Genomic DNA, 12456 nt, shown 5'->3' with positions numbered 1-12456 from the left:
GCCAGCTGCTTCCAAACCCGGGAGCCACACAATGCCGCAGCTAGCAGGGAGCCTACCAGTCCCATAGGGCAGTGGCTCTCCAAACAGACAGTCAATGGCCCTGTCAGAAGTGCTGACCGGAGCTGCCTGGATCCCTTTTTGACCAAGTGTTCCAGTCCAAAACCGGACACCTGGTCACCCTACCCCTGTGCCTTTGAATGGAGATTTCTCATAGCAGTGTCCGTTCAGCCCATGCACATGTACTAGTCACCTCGTGCCCCAAATCATTATTATATAGTGCTGTGCAGGTGAACCCACCCTCAGTTCCTTCTCTACTGTGGAGCTGTAGAACAGAGAACTCCAAAGCAGAGGGGAAGATGGGTGGGCAGTGGAGCACCCATAGGGACACAGTTCTCGAAGAACTATAGTTACTGCACAGGGTGAGTAACCATTTCTTCTTTTTTGAAGAGATTTTTTATCAGTGCCCCATTCTAGGTGACTACTGAGCAGTTTTCCTTTAAGGAGGAGTGGACTTTAGAGTCAAGTCCACTATAGAAGAAAGTACACCTGAGCTGAACATAGTATCAGCAGCAGAGTCATGAGTTATTGCATAGTGGTTAGCGAACGTATGTACAGAAGACCAAGTAGCAGCTTTACATATTTAAATAATGGGCTCGTTTTTGAAAAATGCCATAGAGGTGAAAAGGGACCTTGTAGCATGACTTCATATGTCTGAAGACGCTTGAATATTATGAGGTTTGCAGCAAGAATTAATGCAGACGGATATCCACTTGGAAAGTCTGATTAGAGATTACAGACCTTTTTGATCTATCTGTGAGCAAGACCAACAATGTTGGGGGGGGGGTGTCTTTCTGAAGGGTTCAGCCCTATCCAGATAGATGTAGACAAAACTCCATCTGAGGTCAATGAACCTGAATGCTAACCAGTATAACTTCCGCTATTCCAACATGCCACCTCTAAGCAGAAACAGGAAATCAGGCCAAGTTCCACAGTGGTTTGCAATGTGCACAAATGGAATTTGGACAAGGATGAGATCAAACAATTGAATTTTAAGGCAACATTTAAAATAAGTCTCAAGGTTAAAAGTAAGCGCACACTATACCATTGTGCCACCTGCATTTTCATGAATCATTGCCAATAGTCAGCTTTTATCACATAATGTAGTAAAATGTGCAAACAGACATAAAAGCAGCACCCTCTACCCTCCAATGAGAAACTGAAGACCCACATCTCCTTACAGCAGGCTGCCAGTCTTCTCTTTCCCCACTATACTTTGCATGAAGTCACCCTGAGTTCTCTGTGTCAGGTTCTCTCCCCACAGCCTCTCTTCCCAAACCACACAGCCATCTCAATGCTGAGTCCAAAGCTAAAGAAGCAGGCAGGACCCTGCAGGAGGAATGAGTGGGACACAAGAGGACAGACCAGCTGATCAGCAGGGTCCTCAGTAGTCATTGTTTATCCTAGACAGGAATGCTACCCTTCCTCTGCTTCCCACAGAGGGAGATGCTCCCTTTCCCTTTTCCATAGCAGCTATAGCTGTCTCCAGCAGCCTGTATGAACTGGTCAGTTTTTATGGTCTTTAGTGTCTCAGGGTCAGTGTTAAGGTTTCAAGAATGTTGGAAGTCATCGCTTATGTATTCCACAATAAAGAAAATGCATTAAGTTTAGGTCTTAACTAACCTAGACAAACTATGATCAACTTCCCAGCCAACACATACCTATGGTACTAGAAGTAAGTGCTATGATGTTATTGGTCACAATTATTTTTGCCTATCAATAGATGTGGATCTTTATACTCTATAAGCCTTCATATTTGTAGACTGGAATTCATTTTCTTTGATGCTGTTCCTATTTGGGGTTTATTCTAATGCAAGAACACTTATCTGTTTGTTTGCCAAGCAAAGGTATCCTAATCTTGAAAATGCTTTGAAAATATATCACTCATCTAGTTATGACCTAAAACTGCCATTACGGACATTAAGGGCAAAAGAACTAAGATACCTGCAGAAATTGACCCAAACCCGTAAAGCCACAGTGAGCCTCCATTTTCTCCTCTATAGTTAGAGAGGAAGAGATTTACAGAGGACAGGTTATTATAAAGTGGCTCAGGTAGCAGTGCCTATGTAGTTAATCACACAATCAACTACTTGCCTGATGTTTTTCATTCTAAGACCTTGTTTTACCCAGCCCTTTCCATTCTAATGCCCTATTTTCAGTTTCTTATAACCCCACCAAACTAATGGTTTAGGCTTAAATTTTCCATGTTTGCTGTTTGGCTCGGGATGAATTTTCTTTTTTTAAAGTCTCAGCAAAATCACAGCTGTTTCTCATATTGATATTTTGCCCATGTTAAAAAATTCGTAACCATTTTGTTGAGAAGCTCTAGTGCCTCCGATATTTTGGATCAGAGACCTGAAATTTGGCAAGGGTCCCACAGTGACAAGGATGTGTTTTTTACCATCTTTGTGAAAATTCATCCATATTTGGACATGTTCTGAGCCCCAAAACTTCAGTTCACACATGCTCATTTAGTAGAGTACGACAGCTATGTTAGAATCTCATAGAATCTCAGGGTTGGAAGGGACTTCAGGAGGTCATCTAGTCCAACCCCCTATTCAAAGCAGGACCAATCCCCAATTTTTGCCCCAGATCCCTAAATGACCCCTTCAAGGATTGAACTCAATCCTAGGTTTAGCAAGCCAATGCTCAAACCACCGAGCTATCCCTCCCCCACAAAGATGTTCTCTGAAGATTTCATCTGTACTGAGCATGCTCCAACCCCTCACAGATCCTACATACTTACCACACAAAGCATGTGCTACCCCACAGATGAACAGTGCAGAAACTTCATCTCAGGACTGCAGGGGCTGAGCACGACTATCTCTGCAATTGGTCCTCTCAACAGTCAGGGACTGTTGTAGCACCAATCACAAGAACTAAAAGCACAGAGACTCTATGCTGTGCTCTCAATACTCCCCAGTACTGCCACACTGGCAATGGAAGAGGAAGCCACTTGACTAATACAGATGCATGAAGTGCTGAGGAGGGATACGGACAAGCACAAGCTGAAAGGGGCAGGGCAGGCCAGGGGCACAAGGGTCTGTATAAACATTGGATTATGTGTCACTGCAGAACCTGCCATAAAAATCTAGTATTTCCTGAGCCTCAACATTCCTCTGTCAACAAATAGTCGGCTGACAAAGGAATGCTGTGAAACCCAAATGTTGCCTCATCTCCCTATAGTGGCTAACCCAATACCACTACCACCAGTTATTCCATTAGCTCAAGTAGCAGAGATCTGTTCTGAGAGTCTTCAGGTTTTAACACTGTGACACCACATAAGTCATCAATGTGATCCGACATGATGGAATTTTTTTTAATCCTAGAAAGTAGGGCTGTTACGCAATTAAAAAGATTAATTGTGCTGTTAAGCAATAGTAGAATACTTTTTAAATATTTTTGGATGTTTTCTACATTTTCAAATATATTGATTTCAATTACAACACAGAATACAAAGCACACAGGGCTCACTTTATATTTATTTTTTATTACAAATATTTGCACTGTAAAAAAAATAGTATTTCTCAATTCACCGAACACAAGTAATGTAGTGCAATCCCTTTATCAAGAAAGTTTAACTTACAAATGCAGAATCATGTACAATAACTGCACTCAAATAGAAAATGTAAAACTTTAGAGCTTACAAGCCCACTCAGTCCTACTTCCTGTTCAGCCAATCACTCAAATAAGTTTGTTTACATTTGCAGGAGACAACGCTGCCCGCTTCTCGTTGACAATGTCACCTAAAAGTAAGAACAGGCATTCACAGGGCACTGTTGTAGCCGGAGTCGCAATATATTTACGTGCCAAATGCACTGAAGATTCATATAGCCCTTCTTGCTTTGACCACCATTCCAGAGGACATGCATCCATGCTGATGTTGGGTTCTGCTCGATAATCTCCAGCAGTGGACCGACACATGCTCATTTTCATCGTCTCAGTCAGAGGCCACCGGCAGAAGGTTCATTTTCTTTTTTGGTGGTTCGGATTCTGTAGTTTCCGCATCAGAGTGTTCCTCTTTTAAGACCTCTGAAAGCATGCTCCACACCTTGTCCCTCTCAGATTTTGGAAGGCACTACAGATTCTTAAATCTTGGGTCATGTGCTGTAGCTATCTTTAGAAATCTCACATTGGTACCTTCTTTGCGTTTTGTCAAATCTGCAGTGAAGGCATTCTTAAAATGAACAATGTGCTGGGTCATCTGAGACTGCTATAACATGAAATATATGGCAGAATGCAGGTAAAAGAGCAGGAGACATACAATTCTCCCCCAAGGAGTTCAGTCACAAATTTAATTAACACATATTTTTAAATGAGATCATCAACATGGAAGCATGTCCACTGGAATGGTGGCTGAAGCATGAAGGGGCATATGACTGTTTAGAATATCTGGCATGTAAATACCTTGCAATGCCGGCTACAAAACTGCCATAAGAATACCTGTTCTCACTTTCAGGAGACGTAAATAAGAAGCGGGCAGCATTATCTCCCATAAATCTAAACAAACTTGTTTGTCTTAGCGATTGGCTGAACAAGAAGGAAGACTTGTAGGCTCTGAAGTTTTACAGAGTTTTTAATGCAGCTATGTAACAAAAAAAAAATCGACATTTATCATTTTTACAGTGCAAATATTTGTAATAAAAATAGTATAAAGTGAGCACTGAACACTGTGTATTCTGTGTTACTGAATCAGTATATTTTAAAATGTAGAAAAACATCCAAAAATATGTAATAAATTTCAATTGGTATTCTATTGTTTAACAATGTGATTAAAACGGCAATAAATTTTTTTAATCACAATTAATTTTGAGTTAATCGCATGAGTTAACTGCGATCAATCAATAGCCCTAATAATTATCCACATTTAAAAAAAAAAAAAAAACCAACACCTACAAATAGCCTGTTCCAGGCTTCATACCAAAGATGGTATTTGCTATTTTTAGGGCCCGGTCCTGTGAGGTGCTGAGTACTCTCAGCTCCTACAGAAGATCTTAAGCAAGAGTTGAGGGCACTGAGCTCCCTGCAGGAAGCACTCCTTTCCCAGGATTATACCTTTAAGCACGAAGAATAAATGTTCCTATATCTGAGAATTTAACCCGGACTGCTGAAATGTGAATTTTACATCATCATTAGGCACAAAGAGAACGTTGTCATAGCTGCTCTATACTTTTTATATAGAGAAGCTCTGTTCATGAAGCAATATAGGCTAGTGGATACAAGAGCAGTTAAAGTTGGAGCACATCTACACACTGTAAATATCAAAGGTTTCAGAGCAGCAGCCGTGTTAGTCTATATTTGCAAAGAGAAAAGGAGGACTTGTGGCACCTTAGAGACTAACAAATTTATTTGAGCATAAGCTTTCGTGAGCTACAGCTCACTTCATCGGCTGTAGCTCACGAAAGCTTATGCTCAAATAAATTTGTTAGTCTCTGAGGTGTCACAAGTCCTCCTTTTCTTTTTGTAAATATCAAAGTACAGAAAGCGTAAACCAAAGAGATTATACCAAAAGCTTCCTAACACTTATCCCAGAAAATAATTTTGGTGTGTTGAAAAGTCATACTTCATCTTTCAATAGAAAAGAGTTAACACTGAAACAGTTACCAATTTCCAGCATTACTCATTACTAAAACCATACTATGTAATCAAAAGAGCAAATTGAACGTTTCTGCTCTTAGCCGCTTCATAATGAGATGTGAATTCACAAGAATATAAATTGGGACGGGACCTCCTGGGTCATTCTCCCCTAGCACAGGCAATGCCATCATATAACCTCCTTCCTAAACTTATCAATTCATACCTCCAGGACTATCACAGTCCCCACCGTCATTGAATACATGTCGTATTGTGCCACTTGCTTGCTTAGTGAAGAACTCAAGATCTTCAGAGCCTCTAAATATTGCTTAAGGACCTTTTTGCCAAGGTTTAAGAGGACTTCTGAATTATTTCCCTCTAGATAGAGCTTGATCCAATTCCCATGGGATTTTTCTGCTATCTTAAAATGCTCAAATCCAGGATCTAGTAAGAAAGAAACAGATAAAAGGATCAGTAAGTAAATTAGTAATTATCAGAGTCCTGATTATAACCTTGCTTCAGGACCTAAAACAATTGTAATTTCACACCGAGAAAGACATAAATCCTAAATAGGCAATCAAGTCTATAATGAGGTAGTTACCCAGAATAAGACTGATTAATCTCCCAAAAATGAAACAAAGCCCTCAAAGTTGAAAATAAACATACTGAAAACAAAAAACCTATAAAAAAAATAGAAGAACTTTCTAAACTGACGCTCACTTATATACTTATGTACTTAAGCCCTGTCAGAACTCATATGTTCTCCATTAGGATCACTAGTTATCCATAATCGGTATAGGCCAGGTTGGATACCATCTGTTGGTGGTTCTCTAGATGGAACATCAGTTCCTTCATTCAACTTATGTGAGCAAAACAGCAGGAATTTGTATATAATGTGATATGGACTATTTTATTTTAGTTTAAACAATAACACTGCAAACAATGCCTTTTCCGATTTAAATGCAAAGTTTTCCATATTTATCTCACCGTCCAATAAGACATGGCTTGTTTTCTGGGTTCTATCCAGTATATTTTAAATGTCTTTTTGCAATACGGGGCATGTAACTTATACTATTGATGGTAAAGAATGAGTTTGTAAGAGCCCTAATCAGGGGATAAGCATAAAGCATACAAGTAAAGCCAATCTCTTTCATTCAGAAGGGGACATAGGTACTGTGAGACTAATATTAGACTGCATCCCTGAAAAGAAATAATTTTAAAATGTTTTTTTCAAACACTTTTTATTATCAATAAAAACGTGAAATTGTTGAATTCAAAAGACTCAGATTTGCCAGTAATATACGAACACACAGCCATTCAATCATTCCCTGATCTCTGCAATCAAGTCCCCAACATATACATTTTTGTAATTTCACCTGATAGAGCCAAATCAAATTAGTAGAAACATGCACTTACATCTTGCGGTCAATAATTTCAAAAGTGATTTTGCATGCCTCACTTTTAGGTTGTCCAACCTGAAACACTGCAAATGGCCTGATTTTTCAGATTACTTAACATCTGAGCATCAGGTCCCTTTCAAGACAGATTCCCAAAATCCTAGACTTCTGAAAAATCTTGGTACTGTTTCTTAGGAGCATACTATTAAGGAAGCTACGATAGTCAAGATATTTCCAAGACAAGGAGACTTCAGCCTGATCTTCAAGCCTTTTAAATCCGAGTCCGTGAAAAGCAAAGGGATGATCAGATGGTCTGACCTTGTGCGCAACGCAGGCCATAGAATTTCACTAAATGGCTCCTGCATCCAATCCATCACTTCTTGTTGAGCTAGGGCACATCTTTTGGAGAGAGATTTCATCTGGATTTAAAGACTTCAAGTAACAGAAGCTACCACATCCCTAGGTAAATTGCTCCAATGATTCATTACCTTATTTTAGTTTAAGTTTTCTTTGCTTCAGCTTCCAGCAACTGAATCTTATGTCTGTCTGATAAATTAAAGAGCCCTCTATCAAGTCTTCTACCCATGTAGGTACTTGCAATCTGTAGTCAAGTCATCTCCTAAATGTCTCTCGGATAAACTAAATAAGCTTCTTCTGTAGAATCTAAGTTTTCATTTTAAAAATGAAGTTTCTAACACTTATGGTTGCAAAGAAGTTTTCAAATGTGAACTGTGAATTGAGGAACTGTAACCCTCCCAAGTCTGCACACAGAGCTGGTGCCCCGGCTCCTGCTGGTTTGTCAAGCTGCAGAAGCAAAAAAACTGCTGCTATTCAGAAACGTGTAAGCAAAAGTAAAACAGACTGCAAATCTAGGAGCAATAGCAAAGGCAAGAGCTGGAGTGAAAGACTCAAACTGAAGCTGCAGGAAAAATCCTATCAGAGAAACTGCCACTCCGCCCAGCAGCTAGAAATCTCAGGAACAAGGAGAGTGACAGAAAGTTGTTGAAGGAAAACAATGTTCCTTCTCCCTTCAAGAAGTCGGAGGGTCTTGCTTCAAGGGTGTGACGCACTAATTAATGAAAGTCTGATATGAAAGATGGAGGCATCAAACATTTTGATAAGAAACTATGCACGCTCTCCCTTCGAGCGGCCTGCAGAAGATTATTTCTCAACTGGTCATTGTCTCTGGACAGTGACTATCCCATATTTTCTATCAGTGCCCATGGCCAGCAACGTGTTGGAATACCCTGGCCATGCCCCGCCCTCTAGCCCAGCCCTTTACCCCTGGGCCAGGTCGGGGAGTGACTTAAGAGCTACAGCAGTCCTAGACCAGAGGATTCATCTCATGCTGGGAGAATACTCCACTGACCCTTTAAGTCAAGCTAAAAAGTACTTCTTTTTTGGGGGGGCCAGTCACACAAAGCAGTCTTTCACAGGCCATAGATATGATCCAGAAAATAGAGCAGCTCTAAAGCTATGTAGGAAGAAGGACATAAAGACAGAGAAAGAAAAAACTAACACTGAAGACAAAACAGGAATGATATGCCATGTCCTTGTAGAGTAGAACACTGAACTGGAATACAAGAGACCTAGGTTTAATTCCTGAATCCACAGACTTGCTGTGTAACCTTGGGCAAGTCACTTAATCTGTGCTTCAAAACCCCATCTATAAAATGGGGGTGATCCTTCATCCCATCTTGTCCATTTGGTTTGTAAGCACTTAGGTCTGGAGCTATTTGGGACACCACTGTACCGGGCACTGTATAATCTGTTGGAACCTCCAGACACTATTGTAAAACACATTTTCTGTTACAGGAAAAGATAAAAAGTGAAGTAAAGACAGGAAGAGTAAAAAGTTACTACTTTTCTTATTTCTGTTATGCTTTCAGCATATTTATAATAGAAAGTTGATTGACAATATAAGTTCAGTACATGGTGAGCATTACACAAGAATAATACATCTTAGCCATTTGAGGGGAATTTTGAAATGTGTGGCAAGACAATTTTTCCATTCCGGCCAGTAACACCTTAATCTTCAGGCTAACTGTCATAAGGTTTTCAAACTCCCTGTAGTTTCTTCTCTTCAAACAAACTGTGCTTTTAAGCCTAACTCAATAGTTATCTCAAACCATAATTTAAAATGAAACAGAGTTGAATTACCAACCGTGATGTTCTGTACCTCATGGGAACACCCTACACGCCCATGTTCATCCTTATGATTGTGTGGTATCCAATGCAAAGTTTGTCATGTTGGGCGTCTTTGGAAGGCTCATGATGCACTGAGCATTGTTATTATAGTGATGTTATAGTAATTGTTGTTACAGTAATGTTATAGGTTATAATTTCATGTATATAGTTATGAGGCTGAAAATGGATCCTCACAGCTTAAAGCAAGCCCAGGCAAAATCTCTCCAAGAGCAGAGCGGCAGTTCACACCTCATCAGGGCATGTATGGGACAAACCCAGTCCAGCCTCACAGGAACAAAGGACATTGGCCTAGGCAACAACAAAGGATCTGTTGGACTCTCGAGTGAGTCACCCCCATTCCTTTGGTCAGTTTGGGTCTGTGATGAGGTAACGCTCATCTGACTCTGAAGAGGTTGGGGGGGGGGTGGGTAGGGCAAAGCCAAAAGGGAAGAAAGGACATGATAAAAGGGAGAGACATTTGCCATGCTCTTCTTCTCTCTTCCAACTCCATCTACAGACACCACCACCAAGCAACTGAAGTGCTGATCAAACAGGAGAGCCTGGCTGAAGAGCAACCAGCCAGCCTGTGGGGAGAAGCATCTAAGTTTGTTAGGGCATTGAAAGTGTTAAGATCAGCTTAGAATGTGTTTTGCTTTTATTTAATTTGACCAAATCCAACTTATGCTTTGACTTATAATCTCTTAAAATCTATCTTTGTAGTTAATAAATCTGTTTATTCTACCTGAAGCAGTTCGTTTGGTCTGAAGCATGTTAGAGAGTCCCCTTAAGATAACAAGCCTGGTACATATCAATTTCTTTGTTAAATTGATGAACTCATACATGCTTGAGGTGTCCAGTGGGCATAACTCATACAAAACGGAGGTTCCTAGAGTTGGGTCTGGGACTGGAGATATTGGCTTGTGTCATTCGGTTACACAATCCAAGGAGCAATTTACATGCCAGAGGCTGTGCGTGAACAGCCCAGGAGTGGGGTTCTCACAGCAGAGCAGGGTAAGGCTGGCTCCCAGAGTCAAGGATTGGAGTGACCTAGCAGATCACCGGTCCAGATGACACCAGGAAAACGTCACACCTACCAATACTGCAAAGGCTGAGGTGACTGAAAGAAGAAATATTTGATATTTGCAAAGACAAAATGGACTTTTCCAGAGAGAATGGGAGATCTGTTATTCCAAGACTCATCTTCCTCAGTGCTCTCAGGAAGATAAGAGACTCAGAAGATAACTGCTAGTTTTTCCATTGTAGAAACTCATTTACCCTCTGTAAACATCTGAGTAAGAGTTTTAGTACTCTCCCCTCAAGACTGTAGTGCCACCATCTTTACCTCTGAATTTTAACTAACTCCCTACAAATTCAGTTTTTCTCCACACTCTAGGATGGAAAGCATCTAGTTTATTCAGCTGCATCAAATTTTGCTTCAAGAAAGTTACAGACACAATATGGTGTCAAGGAAACATCCACTGAATATTTCAGTTTAGATAAACAGCCAAAGTATTTGTTGCATTAGTAGTAAACAAATAAGGGCTCCTCTATACAACCAATTAGTGTACTGCAACCTGGGGCATAAGTCTATTCCACACTAACCTGCCGTAAACTAACTGTCCACGTGGCCCCTGCTCCCAAGCACTAAAGTTGCCTAGTATTCTCGGATATATTCCCATTTCAGAGCAGAGTTCCTGCAGTTTGCAACGACGACTATTAGACTTGAAGGTATTTTCTTTACCCCCAGGACTCTCACCAACTACCTCCAACAGCAGCCTTCAAAAGTTACGAAATTAAGAATTCCATCCATGAATTTTTGGTGCATAATTTAAGATTACAGATTATTTCAGCTACATTTTTTCCAGCAGTTACCATTCAAACCAGTACTTCCAGCACAAAGATTGAAGTCGCTGGAATCAAAGTGCTTTTCTATTCTGAAGAGTGACTGGGTAAAAGAGCACTCACTCACTCGAGCCCATCTACTCCTTGTATATATTCAGTTACATCTGCTTACTTTAGGGACAGGGATTCTTTGCTTTTTTAATACAACCTTTTACTCCCATTAACCCGGCAGAGCCACAGCTAATTTGTTAGTGTCTAAGGTGCCACAAGTACTCCTTTTCTCACAGCTAGAAGAGTGAGCTAAATTCTTTTTCTTGTGCAGCAACAAAACTGTTCAGTGAGTTTGTCAGTTACAGCTGTGCAATCCTATTGAAGACAATGTTGCACAAGTGTAACTGACTGCACTCATTTGGCCTGCAGAATCTTTTGATGAATAATGCATGAGAATGGAAGACCCCAGATTCAATTTACATGACTAGCTGAACTTAGAAACTTTACTGAATATTGAATCTTGAATGACAAATGGAACAGATCAACTCCTGTCTAGCATACAGTACATGATCAGTCGGAACCTGCACTCACTTCTGGCTGCTGGAAAGGAGAAGAAACTTTCTCTTTCCTCCTTATGAACCCAGAAGAGTGCTGGCTGCTCCAAGGACTCCTTACTTTATCTCTCACCCCAAGCCTTCTAGATGAAGAAAGAAGATGGGAGAAGGATAGAGTAAAGGTGACCAAGGGTCCAAGAACCTACACATTATGAGTAAAAGACTCCATTCTATTCCTTCCCCAACCTCCTTCTTTGGAAACTCCTCTTCCCCTCCACCGAATCTCTGCCCACATCATTCCGGAACAGCAGCAGCAGCAGGAAATTGACGTGACTCTTCACAGTTTCATTGCGGCCCAAATGTGTCCTATCAGCAATGACATGAACCAGAGTCTAGTTATTTCACTTTCTTGCTTCCTGGCAAAGCTTTGAGCAGCAGCAGAGGCACTGGAGGGTCTGCTTCCAGATGACAAAGACAACACTTCACTGGTTTGCATATGAATATTCATCTCCATAAGCAGAAGGGCTAGAACTTTTTTTAAAAAAACAAAAAATCCGCAGAAATTGATGAGTCTGATCCCCTAGCTTGCCAGGTACAGCTTCCCTCTCACTACCTGCAAATTAACTTTCCAAGCCAAGTATTACACCATTTCACAGGACTGAACATCTAACATGCTATTTTAGTCCATTTTAGGCATACTTTATATAGAAAGCATGTTTTCCTTCGTAGTCTTATTTGGACACTACTATATAGCACCTCAATATGCTAGATAGGTATTTAAATTTGTAAATAAACAGTATTTTAGCTGAGAAATTGCACATGGTCGCCTACAACTATAATCTAAAATACAAGGA

The 12456-nt window shown here is 40.5% G+C and overlaps 1 protein-coding gene across 12 annotated transcripts in view; it reads right to left on the bottom strand.

Annotated features, from left to right (window-relative positions):
• The window catches only part of PIGG (phosphatidylinositol glycan anchor biosynthesis class G (EMM blood group)), a 168890-nt gene that overhangs the window by 106318 nt on the left and 50116 nt on the right, over window positions 1-12456 (bottom strand). For 10 of the 12 annotated variants that reach the window (XM_073345856.2, XM_073345867.2, XM_073345864.2 and 7 more), the window contains one exon: window positions 5858-6075. In XM_073345856.2, coding sequence (XP_073201957.1) covers window positions 5858-6075 — 218 coding nt within the window. Of the gene's footprint in view, window positions 1-5857; window positions 6076-11452; window positions 11969-12456 lie in introns of those variants that run through there. The other 2 variants (XM_073345868.2, XM_073345869.2) reach the window with 2 other exon arrangements.

Source organism: Lepidochelys kempii, chromosome 5 (assembly GCF_965140285.1).
Source record: "Lepidochelys kempii isolate rLepKem1 chromosome 5, rLepKem1.hap1, whole genome shotgun sequence".
NCBI classification, from domain to species: Eukaryota; Metazoa; Chordata; order Testudines; family Cheloniidae; genus Lepidochelys; species Lepidochelys kempii.
The sequence above is the reverse complement of the archived record's forward strand: the minus strand, read 5'-3'. Positions and strand labels throughout refer to the sequence as shown.